A 21,759-nucleotide genomic window follows, 5' to 3' on the forward strand; every position below is an offset into this window, starting at 1 on the left:
TTTTCTCCCCTTGGACCGTATGCTATCTCGTATGTATTTTTCTCCACTCCGTATGTCCGTGCGAGGAACTTCGACAGAAGTATTTTTTTTTTGAACGAACGCTTGGAAATGCGAGGAAGAAGAAAATTCAACAAGGTCCTGAAAGTTTGCTGACATATTTAGGTAACTGATAGTTTGCGTTTTGTGTTTATAAAATGTTCTGATAAAATATTGTGGTACTAACATAAGTTAAAATTATTTTTGATATAGTTAAAATTGTTTGGAACCACTCTCATATTATGATAAAAGATGAAACATTCCTTACATAATTATAATCACTGATTATCTTTAAAATCATTTAAAAATTAAAGCTTATAACATATACACAAGTAAATAGTTATTAGATAAAGAAATAGTTGTTTTTTTTCGGTCTTTCCGATTAGGAATAAAAATAGTTGCGTGACTAATTTATGTATTTTTCTAAATTATGTTATGAACCCAAAATATCTGTCAGCAACAATTCCTTAAAGTCGAATCGAAGTTCATCAAAAGTTAAAGATAATTATAACATTAAATTAATCTTAGCTATTTTAAGTTCCCGTGACCCCTCTTTCGTTTCTTTTCATTTAGGCCATTGTCTTACGTTGATTAACCTCATCAGCGTGGTGGAGGTAAAGTTGCTCCACTCTGCATATCAGCAATTGAGTGTCAGGAGGTGATAGGGGACTGTTACGATTATCAGTCAGGAGTCAGAAGGGGCGTCTCTTTATCACAACTTTGCAACCAAGTGTGGCTCAAACCCTGGCTTTCTTTTCATTTGGGCTTGCCATGCCATCAAAGGCGAGGTCTTTAAAGACGGCCGAAGACAAATAATGTATTGCATGCAGATTCAGAAATGAAATAACTATGGCCTTTTTTTGTGATATAATATCCCAGCATAACCCAGAGTGACTACGGGAAAGCTTAGCAAAGCGAACAGAGCATGGCTGGACTCATAAACTCTAACCCGGCTCCTTTTGTTTGCGAGTCCAATTTATTTTTATGTGTATAACATCGTAGCTCTTGGTATACGACATTTTGTAATAGTAATTTCATAAATGGAACGGAAATGTGTAATCACAGTTCTACCAGAGGCGGATGGCGGTAACTAAAGTTGGCAAAGCCAAAGGAAAACTTGATAGTATTAACGGTTTAGTAAATATTAACAATATGAGCAGTAAATTAATAAAATTTCTGGTCTAAAATCAGTTCCAACTCCAGTTCCATTTATGAAATTACTATTAAAAATGTCGTATACCAAGAGCTACGATGTTATACACATAAAAATAAATTGGACTCGCAAACTAAAGGAGCCTAGTTAGAGTTTATGAGTCCAGCCATGCTCTGTTCGCTTTGCTAAGCTTTCCCGTAGTCACTTCTAGGTTATGCTGGGATATTATCTCACAAAAAAAGGCCATAGTTATTTCCTTTCTGAATCTGCATGCAATCAATTATTTGTCTTCAGTATTTTTTAAGTCTTTTTTAGGTTGTTTTTATAGGAGCCGCTTCATAATGTAATTTAAAATTTTTCTTTGCAAATCGAATGATTTGATAGTTAACGAAGATGCTCCGGCAACGAATTCTAGCGACAGGTTGAAAACTACGTGTGATTCGTGTCCATAAACGTAGAGGACAACACAATTTGCGTATATTAATTTATCACGTTCGGCATTGTAGGAACTAGGCGGAGAAACATCGTGGAATAGAGAGCAGTTCTGTTCAGTGTGGAGCCTGATGATCGACGTGATTATCTTTTTTTTTTGTTTTATCCTTTAATGATTTTTGTCTGATCCTCTAATCATTTTTATCTGAACCGCTGATAATTTTGGAGTGATCCCCTAATAATTTGTGTCTGATCTCCACGTATTTTTTTGTGATGCCCTGATTATTTTGACCAGTGTGTTTGCACCATGTAGTCGTTGCTGCACGGAAAGCATTTTTTTTTCACAGACGAGACAGCCAAACACCCGATCGTGCATCTTCGGTTTTTTTTTTTTTTTTTTCATTTTTAAAGGTTAGGTTAGCTACATTATAATTACTTTAAAACATTGTGGACGGTTGATTTGGTTAGGATAGCTACATTAAAGATACTGTGAATTCATGTAAACTGTTTCCTAGCCCTGGATAGCTACATATTAAAAAAGTTATTTGCTAAGCAACCATAAAATGATTTTACAGTATTTAAATGTAGCTATACTTACCAAATATAACCAACCATCCTCAATGTTTTAAAGTATTTATAATGTAGCTAACCTATCCTAATCGACCGCAAAATTTAATGCCACGCCGGTTTATACAATGAGATAGAACGGGAAGAAGAAAAAAAAAGCGAGGATGAACTTCGGGGAATTTTCGAGTGTGTGCTCTCTCGCCTGTGAGATGAAGGCTTCCCTTTGCTGCACACTAGTTGACGCAGTGGCGTAGCCAGGATTTGCGTATCGGGGGTGTTAAGAAGCATGGGGCCTCCCCCCCCCCCCCCCGTATTAAAGCGTGGGGTCCGGGGGTCCTCCCCCGGGAAATTTTGGATTTTAAGGAGTAAAATAGTGCTATGTTAGCAGTTTTCGGTACTTAAATTTAAATATGTGTAATGGTAAAAATTTTATTAATTGTAATGTGAAATTTGTTTGAGTGATGAATAAGAAATTAATTAAAGATTTGGTGCTAAGGGGGGGGGGGTTTGCACCCCTAACCCCCCCCCCCCCCCTTAGCAACACCCCTCTTGACGACGCGCGCGGGTGGTCGGTTGTTGCAGCGTACGGCAACCTGGGCTCGGTGCTCAGCTCGCAGGGCCGCACCTCCGAGGCAGAGCGCGCCTTCAGGATGGCGCTGCGGCACCGCGGCAACATGGCGGACGTCCACTACAACCTGTGAGTCTTCCCCGCGACATGCAGCGGGCGCAACATCTCTGAGCCCCGTCTCCAAGGGAAGCCCTAAGATGCGCATAAAGTTCTGCCATTCCCGATTAAACCCGAACAATTCACCTTTCGGCCAACCTCGAGTTTTTTTTATATATATTTATAGTTCTCTGTTTATTTTAATGGCCATTCCCGATTACACCCGAACAATTCACCTTTGGCTAACCTCGGGTTTATTTATATATATTTATAGTTCTCTGTTTATTTTAATGGCCATTCCCGATTACACCCGAACAATTCACCTTTGGCTAACCTCGGGTTTATTTATATATATTTATAGTTCTCTGTTTATTTTAATGGCCATTCCCGATTACACCCGAAAAATTCGCCTTCGTCCAACCTCGGGTTCATTTATATATATATTTATAGTTCTCTGTTTATTTTAATGTAAGTTAGCTATACTAACCTAACTAACCGTCCGTAGTGTTTTTAAAGTGTTTTAATGTAGCTAACCTAACCGACCACTTTTAATATTTGAATTCATTTTTTTCCTGCGCAAAAAAATAAAACAAATCCCGAATTTGGCCGAAGGTGAATTGTTCGGGTGTGATCGGGAATGGCAGAACTTAATGTGCATCTTAGGTCTCCCCATCTCCAAAGTCTTTCGATTCACTAGACCCCGATCAGCACCCGAACTTTCCCCGAGTTCACTGTTCGCTCGTGCAGTTTCACGGTTGGCACAATTGCACGAGATTTCATAATTTTTTTTTTTTTACAATTTTAAAGTTTTGAAAAATCACTAACCTAACCCTATTCTGTTGTGCGAAAACCTAGCCTCCTGAAAAAAAAATTTAAAAAATGTTCAAGAAAAATTTGATTTATTTAACAAAACTAAAATGAAAAATGCAAACTTTACCTTTAAAAAATCAAGAAAAAATTTGTGATCTGCTCGATTGGGGATTATTCGGGTGTCTGACTCGGAGTTGGTCGATAGAAAGATTCAGGGAGTGTACCATAGGATATGAGAAACTAAACGCTTAATTTTGTGTGCTCTACAATCTTCAAACTATAGAGAGGTTTTGTAAAGCAGCATATTAGAAAATATTACTAACTATATTGTGTGTTTATATTTGTAGAGCAGACTGAAGAAGAATATTATTTCAATTATAAACGAAAAGGTTTTTATTTCATACTAGCCGAACCCGCCCGCTTCGCTGGACGTGAAATAAGGTAACTGCATTGAAGGCAAATAATTAAGTAATGACTGTTATACGCAAGACACCCATTAAAATTCGTATATTAGTTGTGTAGAACACCGCGTACAAACAGACAGACAGAAAAAGAACTACTGTTTTATTATAGTAAGATAGATTATTCTTACATGTTCGCATCCATGCAGTATATGAAAAATCAGCATGCAAAGCCCTATACCTATAACTAAACGTAGCTGCTGCCCACAACTTTTTCCGCATAGAATTTTGTATTATCTTGCACCATTTAGAAATTTAAACATTATAACATAACAGTTGATACAGTTGTAGTAGTAGTTTTCTTATGTTCACATATTTCAGTCTTTGCAATAAAAATATGTTACAACCTAATTTTTGGGTAAATATGTTTCTACTTTCAAATGTAATGTCAGGAAGACACTTCATAAAATTTATTTGTAAACTACATTTACTGTTTTCCCGTCTTGAGCTAGAATGTAAAGATTGTCTGCATTACTGACCCGCTAGCAAGCCACATACATCTGGCCGTGGGAAAAACAATCAGACCTTAAGTCGACACCAGCTGCCTTAAGGCTCTGACCCTGAGACTTATTTACTGTCATCGCTAAACAAACTGCTATTGGAAACTGTGTGCGCTTTAACCCGAACGGGAAGTTATTCGGGATGATCGGTATGCGTGGTATGAAAACAGTTTCACCTGAGCCACATCCAGTAAGAATCTCAGCTTCGATTATATTTCGTTGTAGAGCAGTTACTTTAAGTCGGGTTTCATTGCGCAATTTTGGGGGAGTAAGGTTCCTATGAAGCATTATTGGAACACCGACTTTGAGAACAATTTTGTGAACAGGAAGACCACTTGCAGCGAGAGAACTCAAAAACTCAACTGGATAATTAGGGGCGTCGTCCTGATTAAGGACGCTGTTAAACGATGTGTAAGCCACTTCAGCCCCATTCAATTCGTTTAAAAAATTTTCATTGATTGCAGCGGCTTGGTCATTTCTTGGAGTGAGTATGGCACGTTCACATAACCACGTATGTTCCTGATGTTGTATGTTTGACAGATCCCCGAATACCGAACGTATGAGTTCGTCTTCCGAAGATACGACTCTGCCAAGTATTTCTGGAAGCGTCACCTGACCGTGTTGCTCAGGGAGGGCACCTTCTCCAACTTTTAATAGAACACCGGAAAATTCTTGCGCATGAGAATTACCACCCAGCTGTGCTCTCATGTTAATTGTTAATTGCAGTTTTTTTATTTGAGGCCAGAGGTAAGAATTCTTCAGTGAAGCTTTGATTTCATCGGCTCTAGTCCCTCGACTTACAACTGGTAGAGTTTGCCGAAAATCTCCTGAAAAGAGTAGTGTGACATTCCCCATTGGCCTTTCATCGCGCCTAATGTCCCGTAGTGTCCTGTCCACAGCTTCAACTGCTTTTTTATTCGCCATCGTGCATTCATCCCAAACGATTAGAGAGCAATCTTGTAACACTTTCGCCATATCACAATTTCTTGTTATCGAACATGTTGGTGATTCATTAGTGTCTTTATGAGAGCAGATTTTCATGAAATAAATCATTCAACGATAAAAGATGTTTATTTAATTTAATTAAGCGGACGGGTTCGCCCCAAGGAGAAAATTGACGCGGCGAGACCTCGTGGACATAGAGAAATTACACACACACTATTTATGTGTCTATGAAACATGATTTTTTTTTTCTGCAATTTAAATTGTAATAATACAAAAAGGGTATTGAAAATTGAAACAAATATGGCGACACAACAAACTGTCAGGATCTTTATTTTTTTCTTACTCTCTACTTAGTTCCTTACAATAGCAAAACTTCATGTCACATGAAATTAACTGAGCAGAGAACAATGAGTAGTTGATTCGATGGTTTCCAATTGAAATGTTAGGAAACGAATAACTTTTTTTTTTTTCACAATTTCACAGTGAACACAATACCGGTTTGTCACATGAAATTAACTGAGCAGAGAACAATGAGTAGCTGTCAAACAATGTATCACGCACCGGCGCCATCTACTTAAAATGTTGGTTTGTCCTGAATTTTTCCTGAATTTTCTTTGCTATAAACCTCACGGAGCCCGAGACCTTTCCAACGACTGCAAAACCGTGGAAATCGGTTCGTGCGTTCTGGAGTTATAGCGTCAGGAAGGAAAACCCGACTTATTTTTATATAGTAGATAAACTAACAGTATCGAAATTTATTCTACATATTTTGCAGGGTGAATGTCATATTCCGCGGTTTCGTGTGTCCGTTCAAAATACATGTGTTTTTTTTTGTAGGGTACAGTCAAGAGCTAAATTACTGTTAGGTTAGGTTTTAAGTTAGGTTTTAATGGACTCAGAGATTTGCAAGTCAAAAAAAATACACAAAATTAATATATATATATATATATATATATATATATATATATAATCAGAAATAAACTAAAACTTTTCCTCTTCTATGATTGTTGTGCAAATATATATTACACTTTGATTCGCTAGTAGAAGTACTTTTCACTAGGGAACAGTGCTGACAAACTATGGACTGTGGACATAAAGTTAGTTTGGTGTTCATGTATTGGTAGAGGTGCAGCTCGCTGAAATATTGAGTGATTGCGAAGTCTGTTCGAGTAACGTCTCAAACGCTTGCGTGCTCTGAGAGCGGTCGAACACTGTGTCATGGAGGGTGGGCCTGGTAAATGGTTAGGGTTGTAAACTCCAGTGTCGCTTTGTATGGGTGTTTTTCAATGCAATGAAATGTTTTATATTTCATCACTGTCGCATTTTAATGTGCCATGCGTAGGGGCAGGCATTTTTCGCGAATAAATCTGAGCGCCTATTAGACTGCAACAAAGTATACCCGTACCAGCGGTTTCTTCCTTGTGATTGGCGGCCGTCTGCCAGATAAGTCAATGCCTTATTTTACCGGGCCGATCAGGACTTGTTTGCTTCCGCACTGACTCACGGTTATTGGTGTTGTAAAAATCTACATTGACCTGAAAGAAACTCACCCAATTAAGAAACGCAGATGATGCTACAGTGTTTTAACTTTCAGCTAGTCTCGGAATCTTTTCGCGAAATATGCATGCCCCTAGCCCATGCGTAATATTTCTACCTCACGTTCAATAATTTCAACAAAACCCCGTTCTTATTGGCATTTAAATTATGAAAGCAACGCGAATGTCAATATTTACAACTGCTACATTTGACAATTGTGTTCAAATTAATAAAACACACATGATAGCAACGTGCACAGAAGACATTAATAAGTATATAAAGTATAATTTGTTAATTTGCAAATCCGCTTGTTTAGGTTTTTTTTTCATTTCCCCAACGGTTACCTCGCAAAAGACGCACCAGCTATCCTTAATATTAGGGACGGTGTAATGTCATCGTTTTATAAATGGGATGACCATAATAATTCTGTCTGGATTGAGAAAATTTTAAATTCGATTTTAATCTCGCTGAAATGGTGCATGCTTCAATGTCCAATTATTACTAACCAAAATGTTATAATAAAGCATTTTGTATACAGGATTCCTAAAAAACAGGCTCCTTAAAAATTTTAGTTTGTTTGGTAACGTGTGTAATTCGAGACAAAGATTTTAGTGAGTCGTAAATGGCATATTTTTGACATAGTTTGGTTCTTCAGTTACGTAAATTGTCGTATCTCCGTTCTTAGCACCAGCACTGGATCATTTCTTGGTTCACTCGAAGTTTACAAGGAAAAAACATCTCATTCAATACGTTGTATTCAAAAAAAGGAGTTGTTTAGCAATCCCAAATGACTTTACGTTTAAAATTTAACATGAAACAGTGATTTATTTTTAATTTGAAGCGTCTTTGACGAACATACGGAAGACAGATATAATTTGTAATGACGATCCGTAATGGCAATTTTGTTAAATACGGTATTTACTCCAATTTTATGTTACGTACCACAATTCCTATTTCGTTTTGTGTTATAACTCAATACCATGGACGTCAGAAGTTAGCGATTGGTGTGTTTGCCGTGTTAAAATTTAAATCCAAATTAGAAAGTCGTTCCCCCCCCCCCCCAACTCATTTTCATTATTCAACTGAAAAGCAACACTGTTTGTTGTTATAGTGTATTTTAAAGCTGATTCCTTGCTCGTATGTTGTTAACATCTTTGTTTAACCGTACTTTCGTAATTATGAAATGTTTGCGATTCTTTCTAGCTAGTTACTTTCAAGCTCTGAACAAATTACTAAAATTAGCCTTTAAAATAGTATTGTTTTTCTAACCAACTGATAACCACTTCACTCGTTATTGTACTGATCTTAAGTTTCCCGTAAAGCCAAAGTAACTGTTAAGCAGAGTGACAAACTTCAGACATCTACTCCGTAGACTAATACCTGAATTTTCTAGTGCTTGCAAAATTAATATTTTCCCTAGCTCATAATGACTGTCCAGTCAACTTTCTATAGCGTGTTTTGTTGCAGTATTACGTAACCTCGTAAACATCGTCTGTGGCAGGGCTCTATGTGCGCAGTGAAAATCAATAGTTGCTTGTTTGAGTGCAGGTTTAATTAAGCTTTACGAGGCACTAGACTATTATTGACACTCATAACAAACCTGTCGCGTCACATTAGCTTGTGCTGTTTATTTAGCTCAATGCGAAACCAACTTACCTGGGGCACATAAACGTTTGTGCACTAGAATGTGTCATTACTTGGTGTACGAACAATGCTAAAGCCACACTGAAACGAACTTGTTTGAAGTAGTTGTTTTAAACGTGGAAGAAGGTAATACATACATGGAAAAGTGTCTTAGATCATCACAATAGCATGTTTTTATAGCTTACAACAGAAGTAGCTTGAAAAATAAAAACAAACTAAAAACCTTTTTGAGGTTATAACTTCATCCGTCCGACAAAAGTTAAATCTTGGCAAGGTTTTGACGGACGGATGGAATTTCTTGGGCCGTCTGGCTGGCTGTATGTCACTTGATTAACCGACTGACGGGGGACGGACGGATGAGACGGATCATTGTTGAGTCAAGTTTAACTCGGATAAAATAAGAAAGCCGTCTTGGTTTTCACCTGGCCCAGTGGCGTCATTCAACAGGGTAAATTCTTTCACGTCACTTCATTATTCGTCCAATAAGTAAGTTAAGTTACACTTCGTCAGTAACTTAAAAAAAAGGTGACAGAAAAACTAAATTTTAAAGTTTCAGATATATCTCTTTAATCATAGTAATGACGAGAAATAAAAAAACATGGTGTACATGTAGTCCATTGAAATGTTACATGAGCTTTGCATTTTTTAGAGGACGCAATTTTATTTTTGGGACATTTTTGAGGGGTCAATAGAAGCTTAACCTCAAGTTTGTGGGGTCGCCACCCTTGTCCTCCGGCCGCCATCTTGTAAAAGGGGTGCAAACACCTTTTTCGCGATATCTCGGAAACTATGCGTCCTACAAAATATTTGTAAAGACATAATTAGTATCAAATTGCTTTGCCTACAAATATGTTTATATAAATTTTGCCCTAAATTTAAAATTAAAAAAATTATAAGCAAAAAAGTAAGAAAATTTCCATAAAAATTTTGTTTTTTGCTCTATAACTTTTTTTTCATACATTTTACAAAAAAAAATAATACCTCAGACCAATCTTGTAGATCGTCTTTTGAGAAAAAAATTTCTCTACATTTTTTTTAAATTTCATTCATTGAAAACGCTGTTACAGCGCTCCAAAGTTGATCGGGTTCGTCAATGCTCATGAGAATCCGGTCAAAACGAAATGTTTAACTTAGTTTGATGATCTTTTTTTATTATAAATATATTCTTAATAAATTTTTGTTAAATCCCTACCTACAACTTTACTTATTCATTGCTAACTCTTTTCCCCGCCACCTATGAGACAGAGTCTGTAGGCGCGTTTTTTTAACTTTCCGCTAAGAAAATTGAAAATTTTCAAAAATTGGGAAGTTATTGGTTTTACTCGGTTTTTCGAAAATCGAGTTGTTATCAGATCTCAACGTTTTGAGGCCCTAGGAAGCTTCCCTGAATGTTTTCCCTCGTTTCCCTGTATGTAACCCTCTTATAACTTTTTAACGGCTTAACCAATTGGAATGAACTAAGTGGGGTTCCAAAGAATTCTACTAAGTTTAGATTTCCTAAAAATTTGAACCGATTCGGACCAGTAGATTTTGAGAAATCTCAAAAATAGAAAAGTTGAAACACTGTTTTTTGGAATAACTTTTTAACTGCTTAACTAATCAGCTCTAAAGCTTAAAAAAAATACGTCGATCGCTGCAAACCGGGTCAAAATCGGTTAATTCGTTTGTGAGTTATCGTCGTTAAAAGAATTCGAAAAAACTGTTTTTTTTTATTTTGGAATAACTTTTAAACAGCTTTACCGATCGACTCAAAAAACTAATCAACTCTTAACTTTAAAAAACAACGTCAATCACCGCTAATCCGGTCGAAATTGGTTGATTCGTTCAAGAGATATCGTTGTCGGAAGAAAATAAAAAAGTGTTTTTTCGGAATTGCTTTTTTCGGAAAGTTGTACAGATTTAACAAAAAAATTTAAAAAATGTATTTACAGTAAAAAAAGATCATCAAACTAAGTTAAACATTTCGTTTTGACCGGATTCTCATGAGCATTGACGAACCCGATCAACTTTGGAGCGCTGTAACAGCGTTTTCAATGAATGAAATTTAAAAAAAATGTAGAGAAATTTTTTTCTCTAAAGACGATCTACAAGATTGGTCTGAGGTAATTTTTTTGTAAAATGTATGAAAAAAAAGTTATAGAGCAAAAAAACAAAATTTTTATGGAAATTTTCTTACTTTTTTGCTTATAACTTTTTTAATTTTAAATTTAGGGCAAAAGTTATAAAACATATTTGTAGGCAAAGCAATTTGCTACAAATTATGTCTTTACAAATGTTTTGTAGGACGCATAGTTTCCGAGATATCGCGAAAAAGGTGTTTGCACACCTTTTGCAAGATGGCGGCCGGGGGACAAGGGTGGCGACCCCACAAACTTGAGGTTAAGCTTCTATTGACCCCTCAAACATGTCCCAAAAATAAAATTGCGTCCTCTAAAAAATGCAATATTCGGTCCTGAAATTGTAACATTTCAATGGACTAATGGGCGTAGGCAGGATTTGTGAAAGAAGGGTTGGGGGGAATATTTTCAATAGGCCTGTTTCTGGAGGTATTGAGACCTGGGGGGTATTGATCCCCCCCCCCTTTTTTTTTTTTTTACTTTTCAGGCACGTCAACCCTGGAAAATGTTCGAAAAATGATGCTTGAAAACTAGTTTTCAGGCTATCTGTTAACATTAAGTGTATTTGTAAACCGGAAATTCTTATATAAAATCTGCCACTTATGAAATATAGATACTCCCACTACCGCTCTGATACTCTAATACGTGTTTAAAAATAAGGCTACTCTCTTATTCCGCATATTAAGAGGTTATACATTTAGCTATAACTATAGTCGGTCTCTAGACGGAGGTCATGGCCCCGCCCTAGTTCCCCCTGACTTCCCCCCCCCCCCCAATGACGTGTGCGACCGAGCCTTAAGGGTGGGAGCGAGTGCGTGCCGGCGGCTCAACCAATGGCGAGCCGGCATAACACACGCTTCCGGCGCGGCGGGTTCTCGCTTTCCAGCAGCTTCCAGCTCGCGCTCTGGAAACCCGACGAACGAAAAAAAAAACTACAAAAATAAATAAATAAATAAATAATTCCAACCCCGGTAAAAAAAAATAACTTCTTTTGCAGAAATTGTTTGGGTCATATTTTTTTATTTTTTTATTTGGGTAAGAATTCAGCCAACGGGGCTGAAGCAGGGGCCAGAAACACGCTGCACAGGGACGGAACGAGTGACAAAGCGAGCGAGCGAGCGCGAGTGGAGAGGGTGAAGAAGGGGGAGGGAGGGGCGGAGGAGGGCAGGCGGTGTCACTGAAACGCCGAGCGTGGCATGTTAAATATTTAACAAGTGCTGTTTGCAGTGTTGGATACGGTTTGGCGCACATTCTCCGGCCCGCATATGGCGTACCAACTTTTCCCCTCCCTCCTCCTTCCTCTTCCTGTCCTACTTCCCTCTGCACCCTCTCTTTCCCGTCCACGCAACTCCCCTCTTGCCCCTCTCCTATCGTCACTTCCTCCTCCACCCCCATCTGGTCTTGCGCGAAACACCAACCCCCAACAGCGAAGTATTTGCCCGCGCGAGCCACTTCGTCAATGCCATCAGCACGCCATGCTTCACCGCACCTCGCCTGCCAGTAACATCTCTCCGAGTGACCTCGCTTAAGGGCGATATTCCAAGACGTTCGGGTCAGGCACCTTGTTGGGATACTACAGCAACCTGACTCGCGGGCCGTATTCCAGAATGAGTCCGAACCCAACCCCTGCCAGGTAACGAAAAAAGCAACCGTTTTAATAAACTGTGCCCTGCGCGAGGCTAGAAACTGATTTCAATGCATTCTATTGGACGTTTGGCAACCATCTGTACATTTGATACGCCAATTATCCTTCATATAGCAGCACTATCGTGGGAATTAAATTGTGTAGTTTTAATTTGCTCATGTACTTTTACGGTTGGGATATTATTTCTTGTTATGACCATAAAAGTGTACAAAATGTATTCCAGAATAGTGTAGCTATCATAAAGTTACATGTGATACACCAAAATGCTTGGTACGTCCCCCGATGATCATAAAAAAAAAAACTGGCATATAGGTATACGAGTTAATGGCGCTAGATGCGATTCTGCCATCTGGACGAAATCAACGAAAAAAGTGAGCTCTGCACATGCGCGTAATTTTGGCAACAGAACGGGAGCAGATAGGACTCAAAAATGACTAAAAAATAAGGGATTGGCCGTGCCCTATCGTTCATTAGAAATACGGTTAGGGTACAGGTGTAGCATATTCAACACCTAAACCCTTATTTTTTGTCTTTAAATACCGGCCTCAGACAATGGCGGCTTCAGGATGACTTTTCGGGAGGGGCTATCGCACAAAGAAAGGTTGTAGTTACAAAAAATGAAAGTGGTCAGATATTGGCCTTGGAATATTATTTACAAATTACAGGTTTCAAATACAGAACCTTAGTAGCTCCATGCAACTTTTGATGAGATAAAGGTTTAACATATGAAATTAAATATTTAAGTAAGCATAAATATACACTAATCAATTAAATTGGTCTCGGGAGGGGCTATCGCAACCACCGCCCCCCTTCTGGAGCCGCGCTTGGCCTCAGACTAGTCGCAGTCAAACCGTCCACGCGGACGTGCGCGGCTGAACCGAAGCTGTCGCAAGTTTTCACCCGGGGATTTCTTCTAGTCATATTCTTTACGTGTTCAAATATGAAAGATAAACAAGTGCATTCTTGAGACACCTGCATTGTGCACTCTAAGAAAAGCGGCCGAAAGAGTATCCAGCCATGAACCGCTGCGGAAGTTTTAGCCTCAGCGACGTCACTTGATGTAAGCTTTTGGACATACGCCATTGCTAAGCACATGTATGTCTGAAGAGGAAAACTACAAAAAACCCAAAAGACAAGAACACAAATTAAGCAAACAATTGCTGTTGTCAACAGGATATAAACACCACATAATATTCCATAACAGGAATATGGTCAACAAAGAAAATCAAAGAAAAATGGACTAAGAGAACGAAAAAAAATCACAAATGATGACAGCACAAAAATATTGAACCCAAAAAAAATTCAGCACAACAGTTGAAACGACGTGAACATTAAGTGTGACACACATCAAAATACTTACAACATCCATCTCACCCTCGATGAAACTTGTTAGAATGCATCGAAGTGTGTGCGAACGGAAACCAAGCTGTTAATTTCCTATTTCATTTCTAAAACTTTTCGAGGGAAACTTTTCCTTAAGAAGGAAAATACTAATTCAAAGCTAGCTCCATAGTCTTGGGTAAACTGTATTGATCAGTCATCTGTTAGCGTTTGACATTCACGCCAAGTTTCTACTTGACTTATATAATTTATCAGTATGTATTCGTTTTTTGTAAACTTATTTATTAACAATTAATAAACACTTTTTATGTGTGTAAACGCACAACTGAATCTTAAAAAAAATATCTCAAAATTACCGTAATATCGCCCTATGATATAGAGATTTTAAGTGTTAAAAGAACGTTTACTCTCAAAAAAATTAAAACTCTTTTAAATTTATTTTATAATACCTTTTAATATTTTACGTTTACAAAAATTAATGCTCTGTTATATTTTTTGTTTATAATACAGTTTTGTGTAAGAGCTTTCGTTTTTGTACGTAATTTTTATTACCTACGACTTGATGTAGGCTTTTGGACATACGCAATTGCTTAGCACATGTATGTCTGCAGAAGAAAACTACAAAAAAACACAAATGACAAAAACACAAATTAAGAAAAAATTGCTGTTGTCAGGATTTAACGCCACACAATATTCCACAACAGGAATATGGTCAACAAACAAGGAAAAAACAAAGAAAAATGGACTACCAGAACGAAAAAACCCCCACAAATGATGACAGCACAAAAATTCCGAACCCAAAAAAATTCAACACAACAGTTGAAACGAGACAAAAAACACAGCAAAACGAAAAGACGAAACAAACACAACAATAGTTTTCCAAAAAAAAAAAAGAGAAACGAAAAAACCCCCACAAATGATGACAGCACAAAAAATATTGAACCCAAAAAATTCAGCACAAAAGTCAAAACGAGACAAAAACACGACCAAACGAAAAGACGAAACAAACACAACAGTTTTCTAAAACAGAAACAAGCGACGTTTCGGGAACTGCTATCTGCTCCCGTCCTCAGGCAGAGATGTAAAAATGTTGCAGGCTAAAATTTTTCTTATTGCTTTCAATCGCGAACTTTTGAAAATTTTTCGTGTCTTGCATTTTTTGTCCACACGTGCCTCACTCACTTGGCACACCTCTTTGATGGCGCGGCTTCGTCACGCATCGTCAGGGAAGAGCGCGCCCCAGTTTAAAAAAAAAAAAAAAAACACGGCAAGTTAAACAAAGGGGGTTTCTACACGTGTTGTATTAACTAAATCTCCACAGCGCTACGAAGTGTCGTCTTTGTTTGCCGAAAGTCGTAATTTGGTACCGTGCAGCCAGGCTTTTTTTTTTTTTTTTTTTTTTGCGTCTCTCTCCTACCCCCGCGCGATAGAGGCTGTATAGACACGGAGGAAAGGGCGTGTAATGCATGTAGCACAGTGTGTAGCGAGTATATACATGTATGTACGCACACTTGTGCCTGCGCGCGACCGTTGGAACTCCACCGCAATTTCCATTTTTAAGCAGGCCGTCGGTGACCCAGCTTTTGGTGTGGCCTTTAGCCTCCCCTCCCCCCTCGGGTTCCCTTTATTCCCTCCCACGCTTACCCCTCATAAACCCCCCCACCCCTCTTCGCCCTAAAATTTATATCACCCCCTTGAACCACCCAACCTTCCGCCGCCCGACCACCGCTAGCTGTTATATTACGAGACGTGTTTTAGAATTGATGACGCTTATATATTATTTCCGTGTGAGCGGCGAAAAAAAAAAAATTGTCAGCTTCTTTCCCGGTCTCTATCGCGTCCTTCTCTGTTCCGTCAGTGCATTTAGCAACGTGGCCCTTTTTTTTACGCTCCCGAACCGAGCTTTGAAAAAAAACATTACATTCGTACGTATCTCAAATGTGCGGGACTCCTAGTGTCAAGTTCTTGCGGAAGAATTGTGGCATTTTAACACGTTTCGCTATTTTTCTTTTTTTTTAAATCATCTTCGGGAGATTTTTTGAGCCGATGTTTAATATTTTATCAATTGCTTACAAATACAGTTTAGGGCACGTTCGTACCAAAAATTATTTTTTATTTTTTTTCTTCTTACCGATTTCAACCAGTTAGCAAATTTGTATATTTAAAAATATATCCATTATTTTCATGTTGTAATAAGCTTTTAAAATCATTAAGTAAACCGTAACAGTCCCAAACCACATGTTGGCGTCTCGTTATTGTAAAATCGGAGATTACGCGATACATGAATGGACCATAAACGCGATTATTACTTTACACGAGATTTTAAATGCAAGTGAATTGAAAAAAAAATGCAAAACAAAAGCTGGAATTTATATCAAACACGACCCCGAATATCAAATGAAATGAGATTTCTGTGTATGTATTTGCCGTCTTAAAAAGAGTTTATATCTTGACTATGACATATGTGTAAGGGAAGGCCGCAATAACTCTGTTTTCTGAGTTATTCACCAGCCTTTGCTGATCGCAAAATTAATTTTTATTACTGCTGTAGTGTAGAACAGAATGTTTTACTGAATTCTTTGACCGTGAAGAAATTACATCTCCTGAATTTTTGAGATAAAATCACGGTTTTCTGTCGACTGGACAACTTCCAAATCAAGCCCCTGCAAAACGTTTTGGACAAATTCTGCCCTGGTGAAGTAATTTCTCCAATAAATGTTTAAAGAAACCACGGATTTGTTTTCACTGCAAGTCTCCAACAGTTAGGCCTTGTGGAAATTTTCCAACTTGACGAAGATACGTTGCAGTCGAATGCGTTCTAAACTTTGAATTTCGGCTGATTTAAAAATGTAAATGTTTTGTGAGCTTTTAGCGAGCTTTTGTAGTCCTAAGTTATTGCCAGATACTCAAAAGTGTACAAGATTTTTCTCCATAGAATAACTAGTAAAGACACAAAATAAGTGAGGCATTTCAACATCAGATGTATAGCTGACCATTCATTCTGCCTTTAAATATTTCGGCGGTTATTTCACTGACCGTATACTGCATTTGGGAGTGGTCCGGTTGTAACATTTTCAACCACAGTCGTTTTGGAACTTATTCAGTCAGCCGAAATTCAAGGGTTGAATTGAAGCGTATTTGACTGGAAATGTACCTCCACACTTCCGAAAGGTCTACCTACGTGTTGGGAGATTTCCAGCGTGCAGCAATTCGTGGTTTCTTCACACATCGATTAGAGGAATAACTGTTCCATGAATTACATTTTCCAAAACTTCTTTCCAAGGGTTTGGGATGGAAGCTATCCAGTCAACTGCAAATCACAACATTTTCTCAAAAAAAAAAGTACTAGTGAAGTATCTTATCCAGGTTGGAAGAATTCGGTGACCTCCATTGTAAGGTGTTAGGGTAACAGTGGTTCAGACTGCACCTTGTAGTTCACCCATGTCCTAGCTGAACATATATAGTTGTCAAGTGACAGTCTTTAGTGCAACGGAATGAGATTGCAACACTAAACTTGGACAGTGAAAATTACCAGTTTTCAGCAATTAAGTAGTTCCGGTTAGAAGAGTAGGTACGATAAGGGTTGGACAAATAGAGACTGATGTTTTGGTGGTTCGTTGAAATACTTACACTTGTAGAAAGTAATCCGAGTGGTTTGTGGTTCGCTGTTGAACCAGTTTGAAAACATTCTCTTAGATTAATCAGTTTGTAAGTAGGTATAATTCAACTTCGACAAAGTACGGCAAATCGCTCAACCTATTGCTGAAATTTGGTGGTGAAGGTGTTTCAAATTACTTTCTCTCGTGAAATCATTTACAGTAAAATAATAAATCTTTTTATCATAGCTACGAATAGTTTTGTTGTTTTGGTAGGAGTTTACATCACACGATTATGCAAAAAAATTAGGCCTTCGGGGCCTCTAGGATTAGGTGGACACCAAACCACTCGAGTAAGGACTCGGTGCTCATAAATATTATGAACCATTATGTAGTGTTGTTATCAAACCTAAGATCCCCACCACATGAGCGAGACTCGGCCTCAGCAAACCCCTAACCGTCATATGAACAGATAAAAAAAACTTCAACAGAATTACTCCCACCAATACAATATTTTTCCTGTATTAAGGTAGTTAATTATGGTGATTTTTTCAGTTTTTTTTTTAAATCCTTCCAAATTTCTGCCTTGTTGGGCCGATTTTGTACATTAGCGAACAAGACCAAGATTTTCCATATATATGCATATATTGTGACGGGGCTCCGTCAGACGTCCCGCGTACACCTATACACATAACAATAAATAACCTATAACATTTGGGGGGTGGTAGCTGTTGGTAAGCATGGTACTCGAGATCAAGTCTTCTCCCTATACAGGAAGTGTAGGGTATAATTTATGTACTGAAAAGAAACATGATTAGTTCATTCAAGCACAGATTTTATTCACTAGGATAATAAAAAAAATAATAATAATCAACCAAATATTTGATTAACAAATTAATAATAAAGCATTTTACAATGGGATGGGATTAACGAATAAATAAATACATTAAATACACTTTAAAGTGACGTCAGCCAGCAAACAATTATCTCTACAACATGGCGGTTCTCTCGTCGTCACAGCTACGCGGAAGGATAGTATACTTCCCAGTTACCACTACCTGCATGCTTATAACCAGACGTCGATTTTTCCCAAAACCAAATAATAAATAATAGAGGTGGAATACTACATTATTACTTAAAAGATTAAGACGAAGATCGTCCAAGAAATGATTGTGGCGAACGAGCCATGGCCAACCACTTACCCTTCTGACTTGAGGCGGAGCAAAGTTGTTTCAAACCGACGTGGACTCGGCTTCCAGAGAGGTCCCCAGGCAAAAAAGCCTCGGCCCCTCCCTGGAAGGAGGTTTTAACTACAAAACTAGGCCATGCCGGAAAAACAAAAAAAAAAACACACGAACACCGGGAAAACTTATCCACAAGGCAACTCGCGGTCCCCTCCCTTCCCACAAGGAAAAAAATGAAAAACAAGTGAAGTCAGCTATTCCTTCCGCGCAGGCGCGCACGAGTTTCCCCCTCTCCCTCTTGCGCTGCTCGATTGTTATTTTTCCGTCTACGTTTCCAAACTCGGACGCAAGATGGCATCACTAATCAGGACAGAGTCCTCGAAACGCGTACTCAAAAGCCTCGCGCGACAAACAAGAGACTAGCGTAGCGTAGCAGGTTTTTCTGGAACGGCGTGTTGCAACCTCTCAGCGGGCCCTGGCCAGCAACCCGCGAGAATTAGCTAACCACGCAGCCTCGCAAAAGCCCGCGGTGCCTGTAAACTAATGTCGCAGCAACCTATATTCCCATACCCGCGTGTCGAAATCAACCGGCCGAGCCTGGAAACGTGCACGTACACCAACACGTAAACCTGACGAGAAACAAAATTACAATAAAATTTAAGAAAAAAAAGTAATGAAATTTTCAGACCGTGACATTACCCCGGTCTACAAGGGCTTGTGCCCCACAAGCCATAAAAATTCCTAACAATGAATAAGACCAAGGGGCAAAAATTTATAAGTTAAATGCCTACTCGACCAAGACAGCGCACGAAGGTTAGGTTTTACCACAACAATTACATTCAAAGTCTAAACTGAAAAAGTTAAACCAATACAAAATACAAAATAGCCCAGGAAACAATTCTTTCCTGTAAGAATCGATGGTGGCTGGCACATCGTAAAACTACTCGTACGACATACAACTAGGAGAGGCATGAACCGTGGACAGATCAGCCCTAGTTGAAGCTGGAGAGAAGAGTCCTTGAAGTGTGATCTGCAGCTCACACCCAGGATCCAGCCTTCAGAGCAGTTCTGCCCTCAGCCTGCCTTCCTCGCAGCATGTCATCGGGGATGTCTCCCCAGTGAAACTGAACAAAAATTTCAACACCAGTATCAAAATCTCACCAAAGAACATACACGACACTGTCAAGCCTATTTAAACAAGTTAATTAGGGGGGGGGGGGTTATTCTTAACGTCATATCAAAACATTATGTTAATACAAGGTTGATAACAAAAAAAGAGAAGTTAATTATTCCATTAAGTAAAGCTGTGAAGTGACCCTATTGAATAATTAGCAAACAATGTTCACATTTTATAAAGTGACTGATTAACACAAAAAGATCCACCCTACATTTACTCTTTATCAGTTCCATAAACAGCATAACTAACCAAGGATGAGTCCAGGGGCATGTTATTCTCCAACAACAACAACAAAGATGATCATAAATATGTCAATAAAATGAAACAAACACAGCTAAAGTAAAATGGGAGCTTGGCCTCCAAGAAAAACAAAGGAATGGACTATACAAGTCAGGAAAACAAAGGATAAACATCAGGAAAGGAACCTGAAATGTCCATAGGATTAGGTGAAGTCCAAGATCTTCATAACACGCCTCTGCAGCTACTAGCTACAGAACAGAAAAAAAAAATAGCATTGTCACTGGTTGGCCGAGAGTAACTGATTTCTTCGTTCGGCCCAAGTCGACGAAAACGAGCCCCACGCTGATCCGTTTCTTCATTCTTTTTAGACAGAAAGTTCGCATACACACAGCAACCAATTTGGGAAGGGGCTTCCACCGTATAACTCCTCATGAGTTATAAGCAGCCCACCACACAACAGGGGAGGAAACAGTAGTCCATCTCCCACACAAGTTCAATGGCTGCACAACACATGGTCCTCAGTCAGGAGGACATACATGGCGAAGGAAAGTTCTTCACATAACTTACGTAACGTAATCGTTGAAGTCTCTGGATGTGTTACATCGATGCACTGTCTCTTCTTCAAGAAAGAAAAAGAAAACATAAACACTTGTTGCTAACAACTCTGCCTCACTTGAGTCTGTGGAAAAAGGAATTACACTGTCTTCAGAGGCACGAGTGCACACAGGTTCGGACAGGGGAGGGGATAGACCGGGAACAAGGTATCCCTACCCAGGTTAAATCAAAGGCGAGCGTAGACAAATAAATTAAAAAAAAAATTAACCCTAGATTAATAATTGCTTGGACCCCTAGATTCATCCTCGATTGTCGTCTCTTTTTTTTTTTATTCTTTAAGCAAAAAGTAAAACCTCTGAACTGAACAGTTAATTACAAAAACATTATAAATCCTAACCACAAAAGTGTTTAACAACTATGTGCCCTTGATGGGGAAAACAAATCAAACATAAACATCAGTTCTATAAAATTAATCACACAGGGTGAGGTAGACATGAAATTCCTCACCTGACTCACTAACCAACTTAGATTTTAATCGACAGTTCTCAGAAAATTGATCACGTAAGTTAAAGGTTTCACTTGTAGTTGCAACATCAGTCTGTACAGTAGGTGAGATTTCCTCAGTTTTCCGTAATTTCCACTTGAGTGACAACCATTTCCATAGCAGAAAAAGAATCATACACATTATGACACCAAGTATAAATACAGTTATGCTTATCTCCATTGTTAACATGACATTTTCACTAAAAGCTGATACGCGGGGGAAGGTACCAATCCCCACTAGATAAGGGTTTCTTACAACAATTAGTAATAAAGTACCACCAATCACAAATAAAGAAATACTTTGTAAATGTTTTAACAAAAAGCTTACAACTTCCACCGGGTCTCGCAGCTGTAATTCGTCGGGCCTCGTAAAGGAACGTGAAACGACCAAATTCAAGTGAGGAATAACAGAAGGCCAATCCTCGTCTAAACAATCTTCTAATGAAGGAAAAACTGTGTGTGAAGATGCTGTTAAAGGTAAAATCTTTAATTTTTTTAATTTTGACCAAGCAGCTGGAATCACATGAATCATTTGGAATTTAGCTTTAGAAAGAAAATCACACGGATAAAGTTCATTAATTTTAAGCTCATCATTCATGTACAGGCGACAATC

At 38.5% G+C, this 21,759-nt stretch overlaps 1 protein-coding gene across 1 annotated transcript in view; it reads left to right on the top strand.

Annotated features, from left to right (window-relative positions):
- LOC134541855 (protein O-mannosyl-transferase TMTC2-like) overlaps window positions 1-9,234 on the top strand; it is a 441,379-nt gene extending 432,145 nt beyond the window's left edge. The window contains exons 5-6 of the mRNA XM_063385554.1: window positions 2,771-2,885; window positions 9,180-9,234. Coding sequence (XP_063241624.1) covers window positions 2,771-2,885; window positions 9,180-9,234 — 170 coding nt within the window. The remainder of the gene's footprint in view (window positions 1-2,770; window positions 2,886-9,179) is intronic.
- Window positions 9,235-21,759: the final 12,525 nt, after the last annotated feature.

The sequence above is a fragment of the Bacillus rossius genome, assembly GCF_032445375.1.
Source record: "Bacillus rossius redtenbacheri isolate Brsri chromosome 4 unlocalized genomic scaffold, Brsri_v3 Brsri_v3_scf4_2, whole genome shotgun sequence".
Lineage (NCBI taxonomy): Eukaryota > Metazoa > Arthropoda > Insecta > Phasmatodea > Bacillidae > Bacillus > Bacillus rossius.